Raw genomic sequence first — 17,777 nt, 5'->3', positions numbered from 1 at the left:
GTGGGTCAAAAGCTACAGTAGTAGCCTGAGGCCAGGCTCCTTCAAAGTCTCAGTTGGAGAGAATTGATCTGGGAAAGGCCTGATGGTGTTCCACAGACAGTAAACAGAATCAGAACTTTTTTCTTCAGCAGAATTACAGAGGCTTAGAGATGCTTCCTCCTTATGACAGAAAGGAAATGACCCGGCAACAATGTAGAGGTGTCTACCAAGGAAAACTGTCAGTTCCTAAGCACAAAAGATGCCCGAGAGAGCCTATACAGACAGCATCTCAGAGAAGTCTTTAAACCATTTACAGAAATTAACAGTGCTTCTTTTTCTCCCAAACTGATTGCTAAAGAATCTCTATGTGCTTTAATGTTAATCTTATATTAATTAATTTCATATACTAAAAAATATTAATTGTCCTTCATCAGTGTTATATACCACATGATATCTTGGACTTATTTTAATAATGATGCTCATTCATAATGAGACAAATAAAGAGAATCTACCTTTCCTTGGAGTGATGGGCAGGTATTTAACATTCTAAGGCACTACAAGACTTGTTAAAATCACTACTGGAGTTAATGAGTTTTGAGGATCTTATAGAAAATATCCCATCTGATCATTTTCCTGTAAATAAACAAAGTTGTTAGGGTGCTGAAGCAATTGACTACCTATTTTGTAGCTATTGAACTCTCTCTTGCTGCCCTGGCTGCCTTGAACAAAAGGACTGTCAGTTAACTACCCTATTCCAGCACCTGCTATTTTGTTTTTATTTATTTATTTTTAAACACACACACACACACACACACACAGAGAGAGAGAGAGAGAGAGAGAGAGAGAGAGAGAGAGAGAGAGAGAGAGAGAGAGAGAGGGTCAGAGGAAGGGAGGGAGAGATAGAGAAGAGGCAGAGGGAATGGGTGCACCAGGACCTCTGGCCACTGCAAATGGACTCCAGATGCATGCTGTACTTTGTGCATCTGGCTTTACATTGGGTGACTGGGAAATCGAACTTGGGTTGCTAGGCTTTATAGGCAAATGCCTCAATAGCCAAGCTATCTTTCCAGCCCCAGCACTGGCTACTTTGAATACATGATGTTCACAATTCTTGCTCTAGCTCTTGAAACTAACTACAGCCTCAGCCAGGATATTTCAGTTTGTACTGGAATTATTACTATCACAAGTCATAGTGAGCCTACAGCATTTTCTACATAGGTACTAGAGGCAGAGTACTTCCCCTGATGGTCTATTAGGAGAATGGCTGTGATTGGTACAAACATAAACCTTCATCTGGCTCACAGAAAAGTTCATAAAGATGAACTTTTCTGTGATTGGTGAAAATATTAACCTTTACTAGCATGAGAAATCTGCTGTGATTAGTGTAAACATCAACCTTCATTTGCAGGACACATTTTCTGTGCATTATGAAAGCATTAATCTTCACTCATGTGAGGATGGCTATGAATAGTAGAAACATCAGTTTTCATTTGCATGAAATGTTTGCTATGATTGGTGAGAATATTAACATTCCTTTGCATATTTGCTGTGATTTATGCAAACATCAATATTCATTTGCATGTTTTTTTGTGATTGGTACAACCATCAACTTTTATTTGCATGAGATGTTTACTGTGATTGGTAAAAACATAAGTCTTCATTTTCATATCCGCTTTCAGCATTTATTTGCATGTTTGCAGTGATTGGTGCAAAAATCAACCTTCTTCTGTATGAGACTTGTGTTTGGTGCATCAGTTGTCATTCGTATGTTTTCTATTATTGGTGCAAACATGAATATTCATTTGCATATTTACTGTGATTGGTGCAATCATCAGTCTTCATTTTCATGTGAGTGTTAAAAATATCAATCCTTATTTACATGAGATATTTCTGTAATTGATGCAAATAACAACCTTCATTTGCATGAAAATTTTGCTGTGATTATTAAAAATATCAGCCTTCATTTGCATGTTTTCCGTTAGCATTCATTTGCACATATGCTATGATTGGTGCACACATGAACCATTAGCATGAGGATTTCTGTGATTGGTGCAAACATCATCCTTCATCTGCATGTTTGTTGTGATTGGTGCAAAAATCAACCTTCTGCATGAGACTTGCTGTGTTTGGTGCATCAGCTGCCATTTGTATGATTGCTATTATTGGTGCTAAAATGAACATTCATTTGCATATTTACTGTGATTGGTGCAAACCTCAGTCTTCATTTCCATGTTTGCTGTGAGTGTTAAAAATATCAATCCTTATTTGCATGAGATGCTTCTGTAATTGAAGCAAACAACAACCTTCATTCGCAAGAAAAATTTGCTGTGAGTGCTAAAAATATCAGCCTTCATTTGCATGTTTTCTGTTAGCCATCATTTGCATGTTTGCTGTGATTGGTGCACACATAAACCATTAGCATGAGGATTTCTGTGATTGGTGCAAATATCATCCTTCATTTTCAGGCTTGCTGTAATTGGTGGAAACCTCAGCCTTCATTTGCATGTTTTCTGTTAGTAATCATTTGCATGTATGCTATGATTGGTGCATACATAAGGCCTCATTTGCATGACAATATATGTGATTTGTGCAGACATCAACCTTTATTTGTATGAGGTTGTCTGTGATTAGTGCAAATATCAACTTTCATTTGCAAGAGATGTTTGGTTTGATTTGTGCAAGCATCAACTTTCATATGCATAAGATGTTTGTTCTGATTGATACAAACAGCTTTCATTTGCATGAAGTTTGGTGTGATTGGTGAAAACATCAGCCTTCATTTACATCTTGGCTGTCATTGATGCAAACATCAGCTTTCATTTGCACATTTGCTGTAATTGGTGCAAACCTCAACCTTCATTTTCATGAGGTTTGCTGTGATTGGTGCAAATATAGCCTTAATTTGCATAAGGTGTTTGCTATGATTGGGGCAAACATCACCTTTCATTTGTATGTTTGCTTTGATTGGTGCTCATCTCAACCTTCATTTGTATATGGTTTCCTGTGATTGGTGCAAATGTCAATCTTTTATTTTCATAAGGTTGGCTGTGATTTATGCAAATATCAACCTTCATTTGCATGAGGTTTGCTTTGATTTGTTTAAACATCAGCTTTCAGTTGCATAAGATGTTTGCTTTGATTGGTTCAAATGTCAGCATTTACTTGCATGTTGCAATGATTGATATAAATATCAACTTTCATCTCTAATTTGCATATTGTTCCAAACAAAAGCCTTCATTTGCATGTTTTCTGTGACTTGTACAGACCTCCTTCACCAATGCTATATAAGTAAAGTAAACCAGCTGAGAGAGATCTCTGGTTCTTCTTCTCATGGTGTTGCAACATTAAACCTAATAAAAGGCTTCTCCCCAGTGATCTTTTCTTTCACACTTTTAGTAGAGAGGGTTGAGATGACAACATTAAGATGCAGCAAGGACAGTGGCACAGCACTGACAGTACAGGCAGCAGAGAAGCAACTAAATAGCCAGCACAATGGGCCATAGAACCATCCAACTGTTGCAGAGATGGACAGAATGGTGAGCTGCAAAGGTGGAGAGTAGTTGGCTGCATTGGCTCCTGCAAAAGAGGTAAAGCTGGAAGACTAGTAGCCAACCGTCCCAAAAGCCGGTGCAGCAACACCAGTGAAAGAGTGGCAGGTACTTGCCTCCTGAACAGTGGCAGATGTGTCAATAACTATAGCAACATGAGCAGTTGAACAATTTGAGAGAGCATCCAGCCAAGGAACAACAGCTAGAAGAACTAGAGAGAGAGTGAAGAGCTGATGTTGAAGAAGGATAGAAGATTTTAATAGGCCACAGAAGAGAAACTGCAGGTCCTGGTCACTGGAAGAATTACAGAGAGCAGTCAAATCTTTAAGGCCAGAAATATCAGATACCTCAGGCCCAGAAACTGTAAAATTGGCCATTGTCAGGGGCTGAAAGATCTCAATGCCTAAAACAACCCAGAAGCTAAAACAGTCACTGCCAAAGGCTTAGAAATTCTAACTTCATGGGCCTACACAAGCTTAGTAACACTTGTAGAGCTAATGATTCTAGTACACAGGTCTATACAAGAGCTGCAATATTTTAAAGATTTACTTTCATTCATTTATTAGAGACAGAGAGAGGGAGAGAAATAGAGAGGGCAAGTGAGAATGGGCACACCAGGGCCTCTAGCCACTGCAAATGATCTCCAGATGCTGGTGCTACCATGTGCATCTGGCTTATGTGGGACCTAAAGAATCAAACCTTGGTCCTTAGGCTTCACTGGCAAGCACCTTAACTGCTAAGCCATCTCTCCAGCCCAAGAGCTGCAATATTTGTAGAGCAAAAATTGCTCCTACTTGCAGCCTCTATGAGAGCTGTAAGTCTAGAGGGTGACACCTGCTTCCACTCTTTGCTGCTATCAAAAACCATCACTTGAATAACTTTTCCTTACATATCTCTGATTTCTGTAGGGTATAGAGCAAAAGATCCCAAGCCAGATGATGGGTAAGAGAAATACACAAACAGAAGAACTGACAGGAGTTTGCTGTCTGCTGAGTACTTAATAGTGCTATCTTTTATAATTAGGCTTGTAATTCATTCTCAAAAGATTTTAATGGCGAATGACCAAATATTTCCTATATTTAATGTCAGAGCAATATTATGATTCTTTGGATTCTTTTTCAGTAAAAATGTATTTCTTCTTTCATCTGTAATTTTAATGGGATTATATAATATATCCATTTTGGTTATCCATGGAGAACTTCAAATCGTGAATATACTTTAGTAATAAAAATCAATGCTACATGATTACAGGGCTTGCATTCTATCACAAATACCAATGCTGAATTTCAAAAATAATGGACTTACAACATTTATCAGAATATTATTCCAAATATTACTCCACTAATTCTTGCAGGTGATTATTTCAATGTTGGAGTCCTTCAGATTGTTTAAAATTATGACATTAATTTTCCTCAAACTTGTCTAATGGCAGAACTGCATAACTGGTAGTATTTCCTACCTTAGGTTGAAGTGCAAACCACTCATCACATGGGTTTTCAAAGTTCCATGAGTCAAAGGGAATTTCCACCTCTCCAAGAAAGCTATTGTGTCCAAACCGGTCATAGTGCCAAACTGAGAGCTGCAGTGTTCTTGTTTCCAGCTGAGTATGGCTGATAGTATACTATAAATAAAATTTAAAGCATCACACCCTGTGAGAAGGGTTCTGTATGATTGTAGGACAGGTTGAAAGTTCTACCATTTTTAGATCATAGGCATCAGCAACATGAATAAAATAAAAACAACACTGTTTCTGCTACAATAGAGACTATGTTACATAAACACTTCATTTCAGACCCACTGATGTAAAAGACATATAAACAAGTTATTAAAGATCAAGAAAGTCCAGACAATGAAAAAGGTTAGGTTATAAAGCTTACACTCTTTCCAGTTTTACCTGCTTTTAATTTAACTATTTATTTTTTCACATCTGCTCTGTGGCTCTAAAACTTAAGATAACAACTCTACAACTTCTCTTATTTATTAATAATGAAAACTCCTAAATCTATAAAAGTACTAACATGAGAAATTTGTAGACACCAAACATCATAAAACCCTACCTAAGTTTGTAAGTGAAAAACTATATATACAGGTTGAGCAGAAAAGAAATATTATGGGACTTGCTTTTTCTTTTCAAGGAGAATATTACCCAGAAACATGCACACACACCCTCAAACCTTCTGCTTGTTCTTTGAAATCACCATCTGGGTCACACTTCAGCATGACTGATTTCTAATCTTGGGTCTGTGTCTATTCTATTCCCTGTTGTTACTACCATGCTTAACTTTTTCTCTGCTTTCTGAATTTATCCTGCCACTTTGTTTATCTGTTCTGCTTGAACTCATTGTTGATATCCTATTATGGCCACTTAATTCACAGTCAGCCTGTATCTATTCATTTTAAGCTTGATCTGCCTGGATATCTGACTCTGCTTCCACATACACCTCCACTGATGCGTGCAAGGTTTGTGGCTTTCTGCCATTACCATCTTCCCCTATGGTGAAGTCTGAATCCATCACTCTGGGTACAAGTGCATAAATTTTCCGATGATTGGCAATATATTTAAGTCTCCTTCAATCTTACTTTCTAGGGCAGACTGTTTTAGGATGAGATAAGGGGTTGTTACAAGGAAGCCCATTAGAAATAGAAATTTATAAGGCCTGGTTCATATTTTATCTAGGGTGCTTTCTCTGAGATTTCTCAAAGCTAATCCTGCATCCCCACTCTTCATTAACCACACACTGAAATCCTAATAAGAAATAGCACATATCCAAGCTGTATTAGCAGAGCAATAAATTTATACTAAGTGACCTACTAAGTCAGTCACAAAAATGTGACAAATTTCATCTAAAGCAGTGTCCAAAAACAGCATTTTCCCCAAGGATGAAACTTGCTCTGCAGAAAAAAAAAAATGCCAGCTCAGATATAATTTTGTTCAGATATAATTTTGCTCAGGTATAATTTGGCTGAATAACCTCAATTTAAGGTATGACCTCAGCAACAGAAGGGAATAAAAAGTAGCAGTGATTGACATTCATCTCTTTTTTGAAAAACTGTTAGGAAAGACACATTTATTTAAATTCTGGCACATATCAGCTTTGAAATGAAAAGAAAATATTTCCTGTAGTTACTTCTTTTGGAGGAGATAGTGGGTTTTGTTTGACAGGGTATCGTTCTATAGTCTTGGCTAGGTTGAAACTCACTACATAGCTCAGGCTGACCTTGAACTCTTGACAATCTTTCTAACACAGCCTCCCAAGTACTGGAATTACAGGTGTGATTACAGGTGTCACTATGAAAGTATTTATTTACCTTTAATGTCTCATTGAATTCTGGATTGGTACCAGTTCTGATTTTGGTCTTGCGCTTATTGTTTCTGGATTTGTCTGGAAGAAGGTATGACTTGACATAGCTATAGGTAATATAGGATGAAAATAATTATTTGCAAACATATACTTTGCAGGGAAATACTCAAAAGACTTCAGCAAGTACAGGGGCATAGACAAATAAAAGTGAGTATCAATAGAACATAGTCTATATAGCAGGATACCTTAAATATAATTTAGCTTTCTATAAGAATAACAAAGCAAGAGTGTAAACCCTGGCATCAAGACAAGTCATTTTAAATCACCAGTTATCACTGCTTTTTGTGTTTCTTTTTTAAAAAATATTTATTTATTTATTTATTTGAGGGTGACAGACAGAGACAGAAAGAGGCAGAGAGAGAGAATAGTGCATCAGGGCCTCCAGCCACTGCAAACGAACTCCAGATGTATGTGCCACTTGTGTATCTGGCTTACGTGTGTCTGGGGAATTGAGTCTCGAATCAGGGTGCTTAGGCTTCACCGGCAAGTGCTTAACCACTAAGTTATGTCTCCAGCCCCTTTTTGCGGTTTTCCTTTCTTCATTTCTTTTTTCTTTTCTTTTCTTTCCTTTTTTTTTTTTTTTTTTTTTTGAGGAAGGGATTCACTCCAGCCCAGGCTGACCTGGAATTCACTTCTGTAGCTCTGTGTTGGCCTCCAACTCATAGCAATTCTCCTACCTCAGTCTCCCAAGTGCTGGATTGAATGAATGTGCCACCATGCCTGGCTTGTATAACTTATTTTGATGGTCTTAGTATTTTAACTTCTCACTGTCCTAATTTCCTCTAATGTAAAATCTCGGGTATTCACTAAATCATGGCTTAGAGAATTAAATTGTTTGACACACACAAGAAAGTGAGACATTGCACCATTTCATAAATTGAATCCATTACCATTGTCCATGGTTTCACAAATTTTTCTGAGTTATGTCTCTCCACCCCAAATTTTGTGTCCTGATGTAAGAGAAGTGTGTCAACCATAATGACTATATGAAAGAAAGTTGTGAGGAAGAAATAGAAAATGATGACCTGAAGCTACAATAGCAATTCTACCTAGCACCTTGGCTTAAGCTAATTATCACAGAGTCTCTTTGGAGCAGGGACATCTCAGTAGATAGATTTTAGAAATGTACAAAACTGGAATGTATACTAGCAGAGTGCTGAAGCATGTCTGCTGGGATTTTAGAAGCTCCCTTTTTATGCTGGTCAAAATAATTGTATCATTCCTTTAGCATTCTAAATTTTGTTAAGAAGATAAGTGGATCCATTTGCTGTTAGCATCCTTTCATTTGTCTTTTTAAGAAACTTGGAATGAGCTTTATTTCTTAGACCTAGATCACCTGTTCAAAGTTAAATATATATATGTATGTCAAAAGCAAATATATATAAAACAAGTGAGAAAAAGTTATTATAGAAGATTGCCATTCTTAGAAGGATTTGATTTCACATTTGGACCTTGGGTTGTATCTGGAAACTTAGAGGCTTTCCTACCAATCTCAGAACTGATAAAAGTAGCTCACTATGTCTAAACTGCTTTTATAAGCAAAATAAAGATTCGTCTTTTGGTTAACCTTTGTTTTCCTTCAGGGGCCTAGAAATTTGGTATGGAACAGCAGAGTTTCTGACACGTTCCTATAGTAGACAAAATTTCACAAGAATTAAAGGTATTCTGTGTGACCCCACTGACACAGAACCATTGGAAACCCAAGTGTGGTTCCCTACAGGTATAGTCCTGTGAGCCCTTCCATTATGCCAATGATTTGGCAGCTTGACTTTGAGACCACTGACATATTTTACACTATTTTGTCTCTAGCATGTTATGGCCAATATCTGCCCTCTCAGGCTAGTTTCTAGATTCCAAGAGTCTTTCTATTGTACTTTGAATTGTTTAATTGTTTCTCAGCTTGGTAATTTTCTCTGGAAGAATTCTCACAACCAAAATCAAGATGCTCTTGTACATCCTGCATGTGCCAACATGTCAGCCACCTTCTTCAAAGAGTGGCCTTTGTATAAACTACAAATTTGTCAACCCTGAGTCATGATGATTAATGGTTCCTTATAAATCCCCTAACCAAGGACACAGGCATTGTACTTATACTTTAGAGAAAAGTGGGAAATATGGTATAGGGGAAAAGTCATAAGTATTTTTCTGAGAAATTTCTTAATTGAGCAGAATGATAAGGCTCTTCTAAAAAAGGAAACATGCATGCAGACAAAGAAGGCAGTGCTTGAAACAGTCTGAGAAACATGCTATGTGCTTACGCATCTGTCCTCTGTTTCCTTTCATCTCCTATGGCCAGATTTCTGCAATTCTTCACAAAAATGTAGAGCCCTCCAGTTTTATAACAGTAGCTGATATGGAGAAGGATTTCACCAGTGACCTTCACATTGCCATAGTCTCCTGTTTCACTATAAACACTCATCATACTGTTAAGGCTGGTCTGGAATAAACAAGATGAAAGAAGTCACCAAGTGTTACTCAAAGTTTTTTTTTTTTTTTTCTAAGAATCTCTTCAGAGATTCTGCTCCTTTCTTCATTCAATTCAAATTCTTGTTCTTTGTAACTGGCAGAGAAGTCTTTGGTGAGAAGAAAAAGCAAACCACTTGCTTTACTGATGGTATAAAATTCCAACCTGAGAAAAGATAATCAGATTTAGTTCCATTAGTATGGATGGCAGAAAACTTTCTGAGAGGGGAAGAAAGTCCTTTTGTGGGTAAGATGAAGCTCTTTGTTCATTTCTTCTAATGAATCAAGGATCATTGAGAGATTTTTAATATGCCTTTGCACTTTCATCCCTGTAATTTTATGCTTTTCTATTGGTATAATCAATGTCAATACACTTTAATGTCTATACATTGATCATGACAAAGAAAAGCTAATTGTATTTTGTACTAGAAAAACCCATAAAGTATATTTAGCTGACATGCACAAGATTATTTCCACCAGTGCCTAGGTAATCATAGTTGCAGCTTTAACAAAAGCATGTAAGAATAACATCACATATTCACAGGGACTAAGGCTCCCTAACTGAGTGGCTGTGTGGTTGCATAGTTAGCTCTATATCATGTCTATGAAATTATAACAACCAAACTATAACACCAAAGAATAAAGCCATACTTTATCAAATCAATTAAATGTTCTTCTATCAGAATAAAGTTTTTTTCTTTTATTTATTTTTTATCAATTTCCTTGAGAGAGGCAAAAAGAGAGAGGGAAAAACAATGGGGATACCAGGGCCTCTTGCCACTGCAAGAGAACTCTAAAAACATATGCCACTTTGTGGGTCTGTCTGGCTTTTTGTGGGTTCTGGGGATTCAACCCCAGGCCAGCAAGCTTTGCAAGCAAGCACCTTTAACCAGTGAGCAATCTCCCCAGCCCTAAATAAAGATTTTGATTAATCATTCATGACCCAAGAGAAATACTGAAAACATATATAACAAAATTATCATTTAGTTTTATAAATGATGGTTCTGCAACTTATAACATGGCTGACACAAAGGACCAATAACGTTCATTAATACCTGAAATGGGGGCAAGATAAGGTAACAAGAGGGGACTATTATCAAATTATAGTATGTTCCTATATGCAAATTCTCAATAAGTTAAAAATAAAAACAAACATAAACAAAACATCTCTGTGAAATTGGAAATGAATGTAATAATATCCAATAAAATTCTGAGATTTGAGAAGCTAGTACTCAACAAGCACACATATCCTATGAATAGTATGTTTACTTAAGAATAGAATAAAAATATTCAAGTGAGGTTAATCAAAACAAGAAATGTCATAACTAAGCATGTGGAAACATTTGCTAGCTAATTAAAAATATATACATTTTCAAAAGGAGATTTGGGTAGCAGTAACCTATGGGGTATAAATGCTATGCTTAGAAGCAATGCTATCACAAAAAAAGTTTTAGTTCCTGGATTTGGATACCTCCCAGTGAGTTGTTGGTTAAGCAAGCCCCACAGGTCCCAAAACAATACAGGCTATTGCCAAGGCTCATGTTAAACACCAGAACTAGACAGTAAGACCCCATAGCTTAAGATGCCACATGCTTAGATTACAGGATACTGAAGAATCAAGCTAGAATTAAGCTGGAAGCATCTTCCTTGATGACTAGCAGAGTCATAGTGCTAGACAGTCTGTTCAGCTTGTTGGAAGAGAGAAGTCATCAGAGGTCTTAACCAGAAGTGGACCCTGCAACATATACAACTAAGCACCCAGGAAAGATATGCCCATAAATGCAATAATAGCATGTCTATTATGGGGAAAACCAATTGCTCTCTAATTTAATGTGAGGCCTGTTCCATAGGAGGGAATCATTCCTGATCCTAGGCTAAGAAAAAAACCTAAGGCTAAGAGGATCATAAAGCCTAGGTGGGGAGTTACTACTGTTGCTTGGCTACAAGGACATATTACGTCTACCAAATTGCCCTCTAAACACACACACACACACACACACACACACACACACATACAATGTGTGTGTGCATTAGTACTGCTCTCACTTTTGGTTAGAGAAGTCTCTCTTTTAAGGTGGATGTGACTGGGGCTGGGCATCGTGGCACACGCCTTTAATTCCAGCATTCAAGAGGCAGAGGTAGGAATACCACCATGAGTTAGAGGCCACCTGAGACTACATAGTGAATTCTAGGTCAGCCTGGACTAGAGTGAAACCGTACCTCAAAAAAAATGAAAAAAAAAAACCAAATAAAAAGATGGATGTGACTGCTGGGGAGGCTCAAAGCTCATCAAACTGCTGAGATGCAACAGTTGAGTGTTTGACACTTAATGAAACATCTCTATCATAGCCTTGGATGGCTCAGGGACTATAGCAGAAAAGGTGGCAGGAAGAATATAAGAGCCAAAGGATGTGGAGAAGTAATTTGGAATGTTGTCTCCTAGACATAAAGTGGTCCTTATATTCATGCCCTCACAGTAGCTGTTATTATTTGCACAATACTACAATATTGGGCCCACCAATGGGTTGTTATGAATGATTCAGGAGGGCAAAAAAAAAAAAAAATCAATACAGAAGAAGAAATAGTAGGAAGGAAGTGGGGTTTCAGTGGAGGAGATTGGGGAAGGTAACCAAGAAGGGAGTGTGTTACATAAATGTTTCAATAAAGTTTTTACATATTTGAAAAAATAAAGAAAAAAAAAGAATGAAAATATTATTTTCTTTCAATTTGCCAGTATTATTTTTCAAATGATCATTAAGTTGTTAGGATAGAAGTGTGTGTTAAGGTATTTGAACCTAATGGCTTAATAGCTTGAATCCTTGAGTTTAGATAACTCATGAATCTTTCCCAAAGAAAGCCTCTGGCTAATTCTACATGAATCAAAAAGCAGATAAAATATAGTACTTCCCATTTAGTCATATTTCCCAAACCATGAAATTTGTGAAGTATTGCTGGAAGGAAAAGAAAGAAAAGGGTGAAACTCACAGTGTCTGAATCACCATCAGGCACACTTAGATAGGTCCTCTTCCTAGCAGATCCTGCTTGAGAGTTCTTTAAGGAAGTCAACCAAAGATCAAAAGAAAAAGGGAATTAGAACAACAGAAATCAGAAAAGTCAAGAAAAGACCAAGAGGAACAAAGAAGTTTTCATCTCAAAGAACACCTTGAGGATTGAGGTAAGAAAAGGCTTTTATTCTGTAGGTAGTGGGAAGCTTTGGAAAGTTTCTTGATAGGAGAGAAAGCTGAGTGGGCATATGTTATAGGAAAATGGCTAGGACCAATGTGGAGGGAAGTTAGGTAGAATGGTGTCAGGAAAACTTATCAGCAGAAAACTGAAATAATTCATAGGTTTAACTGTCCAGTCTAAATTAGAAAATGAAATTTAAAAAATTTCTTCAGGTGTTTGTGAAATAATTATGTATATTTTGGGGAGTATTATTTGACAATTCAATGAATTTATACATCAAGCAATGATCAGATCAAAGTAATTAGCATTTCTATTTCCGTAAACACTGATTTCCTTGTGTTAGGAAACTTCACTGTTCTTTATAAAGTGGAAATGAAGTGATTTCAAAACCTGGGCAAAGATCATGGTAAAAGAAAGAAAGAATAAGTGACCTTAGAAAAAGTTCACAAAAAGAGTATATTCTATGAACATGGGGCAAGCAGGAATCTATAATGGCTTTTGACTCATCCCATACTCCCCTCTCTTTCAGTAATGCACAGAAGTGAACAAGAGAAGAAAAGGAGTTTCTGTACGTGCTGGGGAACTGCTTACGGTTGATAGACCACTTGCCAAACTGTGTGTGTTTGCAGAAAACTGGGAGGAAACTAAGTCACCGTTGCCTTCTTCAGATTCTTCTAAGGAGATCTAAGAAACGAGAAGGAAAATCAGTGGCTTAATTTATTTCTTTCTTAGAAAGAATTTTTCCCTGAAAAAACTTTCATAAATAAATACCTGAGCATATGCTAAACATATATAGAAATGACACCTAGTTTTTATTTTTCTCCTAGTCAATCTGACTTATAGCTTCAAAAGAGTAAAAACTATCTGGGGGTTGAGGGTAGATTCCCTTTACTAACAGTACTTATTCTATGGAATGAACATAAAATTTGGAATCAGATTTCAATGTCTACTTTCCCTAATTCTAAGGTGATTCATTTTGGACAATATGTTTTTGTTAAGTCATAGGCTCCTTTCCTTTAAGAGGACAGATGTTATTCCTATGGATATAAAGTAGCCACATTCCCTGCAGTTCTTTCTGAGCCCAGATATAGCAAAATAGAAAAGTTGGCAGCCTGGGCAGGATAGCAGGACCAGATAGTACTCTAAGTTGACTTTGTAATTTATCCTGTGCCTTACTCATGCCATAAAACACCCTGTCAAAGAATCATGTCTTCACATCCACCCTGTAGCAAGGCCTTATCTCTAAAGACATCACCCCCTCCCCCACCCCGTCAAAGGTTACAAAGGTAAGGAATTTCCTATGTTCTGAGAACTTGTACCATTGGCTATTTGTTCATAAAGGAATTCCACCTAAAAACAATTTCAGCACCTTTCAATTTGATCCATTACAGAATCTTCATCATCTTGGTGCTGACATCAGGATGGACAGGTAACCTAAAATGGATCTTTTCTTCCTTCTGGGAAGCTTTTTCTACTTAGCCACTCAGCTTTCTCCCACCCCTCACCAAGCTTTGCTTCTCACTTCTTCTTAATTATTCCTTCCCGCCCAGCCCTACTTCTAAGATGGGGTATTTTCTTTAAGCTCCTCTCCACAATCTCTATTCCTGTACTCACCACCCAAATACAAACCTCCCTTCTTACCTTGGCATCACCCTTATCAGATCTTTCACTACCCTTAACAACTCAAGTTGATCTGATATTCCTGGACACTGGATATTCTTTAATAACTTAAAAGACTCAACATTCTTCCCCAACAGGGACCAATATCCTCTTTCTGTAGGCCTTACGGAGATTCCAGCCAATTACTAACAAACTCCTAATTTGTGGCCTTCCTAGGTTAGCTAACTCCTTTATATTAACACCTATCCTAGTTGCTAAAGAAACACAAAAATGGGGGCTGGAGAGATGGCTTAGCGGTTAAGCGCTGGCCTGTGAAGCCTAAGGACCCCGGTTCGAGGCTCGGTTCCCCAGGTACCACGTTAGCCAGATGCACAAGGGGGCACACGCATCTGGAGTTCGTTTGCAGTGGCTGGAAGCCCTGGCGGGCCCATTCTCTCTCTCCCTCTATCTGTCTTTCTCCCTATGTCTGTCACTCTCAAATAAATAAATAAATAATGAACAACAAAACAAAAAGAAACACAAAAATGGCTCTTACCACCTAGTCCAAGACCTTAGTGTTAATAATGAAGCCACTCTACCTATTGTACCTGTGGTCCCTAACTCATACTCTATCCTCTCTTACACTCCATCATAAACATAGAACTCATTTTGTAGCCTAGGCAGGCCTCGAACTCACAGTGATTCTCCTACCTCAGTCTCTGAAGTGCTGTGATTAAAAACATATGCCACCACATCTGGCTTACCTTTAACTTTTTGATTTTGCTTTTAAGCCAGACTTCCTATGTAAATCTACTGTATATGCAAGAGTTTAGTGGTTATTTAACAATTGTGAAAATACTGTCTTCAAATATCTCTAAACCTGTTTCATTGGATTTGTGCTTTTAAAATTTTATTTCATTATTTGTTTGTGAGGTGTACATGTATGTATTAGTGCATGAGTATGGGTGGAGGTCAGAGGACAACTTTCAAATAGGTCCTTGCTTTTCTTTAGTATATTGATTCAACATAGTGTGTTATATTTTGTATACATTAATTCTTGCATTTTAGCTAGAGTAAAATTTATCCTTATTGTAATTTTAACTCACTGTTAGTTTCACTTGATATTGTATCTCATTATACAGACATATATCACAAACTAATTTGAATTGTAGTATTAATTTTTAAACAAATCTTAAAATCAGTTTTGGATAATGAGGTTATATGGATTTCAAACTATGAACATAAGGAATTTCATAGTTTTATATGGGTAGGAATAGTTAAATAATATTAAACATAACTATTTTTTATTGTGCACAAATAAACTATGAAACCATTTAATATTATTTTCTGTTCTATTTTTTTCCTTTGTAGTAGATATAAAAGTTTTTTCTCAGCATTTTATATTACAGTAAATAACATCTAATGCCAGAATTATAAATCTTCTGGCCCCCTTTGCTAAAGTCATTAGTATCAATTAACCATTGCCCTACAACATTCTTTCAAGGAGCTCATATTTTGCTACACCAAATATAGAAATAATATCAGAATGTTAAAGTGGGAAGGAGCTTTAATAGCCATCTAATTTAACTTTGCCATTTTATAATAATAAATAAATAAAATAATAAACTTTCATAAAATCTAGTCACAAAAATGTAGCTTATTGGGGAAAAATTGAGGTATAAAGCATTTATATAAAATATGCAGTCAGAGAAATATTGTAATCTTTCAGTTTAAAAATGCCAGGATCCTTCATTTACCAAGTTTAGATCATGTGGTGTTCCTTTAGATAGGAATTAAGATCCCTGGCATCTATTCTCTCTCAATCCCTCCCTCCTTGAGACCATAGCCTTAACAATCTTCCTGCCTCAAACACCTAAGTATATATCATGTACAATGTGTCCAGATCTGATTGATATTCTTGTAGATATAATCTTCTCTCTTCTTACTCATTACCCACCACTCTTTTTTCCAAGTCATTCTTTCAGTTGTTTTCAATACTCCCTGTAAAAACTCCCAGGAAGAGACACTTCACTCTCAACTTGCCATAACCTAAAAGTACAACTACTTAGTGGAAGATCTTCCTGGTTTTTGAACTTTCTTCCTGCTCAACTTACCAAGTCCTTGTCTAAAGCCCCAGGAACAGACCTGCTTCTTATGCTTGAAGTATCCTCTAAGTCCTCTGAAAATGACTCACTCAAATCTACCTCAGATCGACTCCGATCTGAAGGGAGAAAAAGACAAGGAAAGATGTGAATCAGCCTATTGCATTGTAGTTCTCTTTTTTACACTGCAGATATTTCAGTTTACACATACAAGCATGAAGTTAGGCATTTGGCATAGAAAGTAGCATTTGGGCTTAGTAACGTCATGCTATTTATGTTAACATGCAAACATTTTATAGTGTTTTGGAAATACCACTAACACTTCTGTGTTCATTTCTCCTTTAATCAAAGGAAGTAAATGCTCTTCTATACAATGCTAAGCTTTAAGATATGTAAAGATTCTAATTTATTCCTAGACTTTAAATGTTGCTGATAGATTGAGACTTTAAGCCTTCAAAATGGAATGGAACATTTTTGGAAGACAGCACTGTGTTTTTATACTTAGTATATAAAGCAAGTCAACCAATTTTAAATTCCCACTTTTACATGATATAGCAAGTTCCATTCACAGAAAAGGATATGACTATAGATTACTGAGAAAAAGTTTTATTGCTTTAAGCACCAAAACATTTTTCTTCAACAGAACATCATACTTTCAGTTTTCAAAATATCAGTTAATGAATAATGTGCTTCTCAGCAATGCTATAGACAGTTTACCAAATCAGGGCAGTTTACCTCCAAAGAATAGTTCTATACCAAAGCCTTTTGGGGACAAATGTAGCTTTGTTTGTGAATGAGAAAGATTGCAGGGAGCAATCAAGTACTTCAGTTTGAAATAGTAAATGAAATAATGTGGAAGTGTTTAGCATAGTGCCTGGCAAAATATGTACTGAATGGACAGGTGCTGAGGAAAAGGGCAGAAGTAGATTTCATGAAGCTGGTTGATAGGGTGGTTTAATTTTTTTTCATTAAGTAAGTGAAACACTTACTATATTTGAGCACATATATATAGAAGACTGTGGTTCCAGCACCATGCATATACTTGAAGGTGTATACATATGTGTATATGTGCACGTGCATATGCACACACACCACCTTTTGAGAGCCAGAATCTAGCTTTAGGCTTTATGCAGATGTTAGCATTAGGTAACAGTTGGTAATGATGTTGAGAATTTCATCATTAATTTAGTTCAAAATGGAACATAAATTTCATAATTGACATATTTCTCTAAAGAGATTTTTAATATTTTATTTTTTTTTATTTATTTGGGAGAGAGAAAGCTGAAGAGAGAGAGGAAGAATGGGATAGCAAGGCCTCCAGCCACTGCAAATGAACTCCAGACACACGTGCCACCTTGTGTATCTGGCGAATGTGGGTCCTGGGGAATCAAACTGAGGTCTTTTGGCTTTGCAGGCCTTAACAACTAAGCCATGTCTCTAGCCCTCTAAAGAGATTTTTTTGTATGTGGGGAATAAACTGTACTACAAATAATACCCAATTCATAGGATTGTTGTGATATGGAAATGAAATGATACAT

The 17,777-nt window shown here is 36.7% G+C and overlaps 1 protein-coding gene across 5 annotated transcripts in view; it reads right to left on the bottom strand.

Annotated features, from left to right (window-relative positions):
- Positions 1-17,777, bottom strand: part of Sytl5 (synaptotagmin like 5) — a 334,702-nt gene that overhangs the window by 35,621 nt on the left and 281,304 nt on the right. For all 5 annotated transcript variants that reach the window (XM_045141096.1, XM_004665735.2, XM_045141095.1 and 2 more), the window contains 6 exons: positions 16,252-16,358; positions 13,130-13,222; positions 12,338-12,403; positions 9,148-9,326; positions 6,837-6,936; positions 4,987-5,148 (listed from right to left, as the gene is read on the bottom strand). In XM_045141096.1, the coding sequence (XP_044997031.1) occupies positions 4,987-5,148; positions 6,837-6,936; positions 9,148-9,326; positions 12,338-12,403; positions 13,130-13,222; positions 16,252-16,358 (707 nt within the window). The remainder of the gene's footprint in view (positions 1-4,986; positions 5,149-6,836; positions 6,937-9,147; positions 9,327-12,337; positions 12,404-13,129; positions 13,223-16,251; positions 16,359-17,777) is intronic.

Source organism: Jaculus jaculus, chromosome X, assembly GCF_020740685.1.
Source record: "Jaculus jaculus isolate mJacJac1 chromosome X, mJacJac1.mat.Y.cur, whole genome shotgun sequence".
NCBI lineage: Eukaryota > Metazoa > Chordata > Mammalia > Rodentia > Dipodidae > Jaculus > Jaculus jaculus.
The sequence above is the reverse complement of the archived record's forward strand: the minus strand, read 5'-3'. Positions and strand labels throughout refer to the sequence as shown.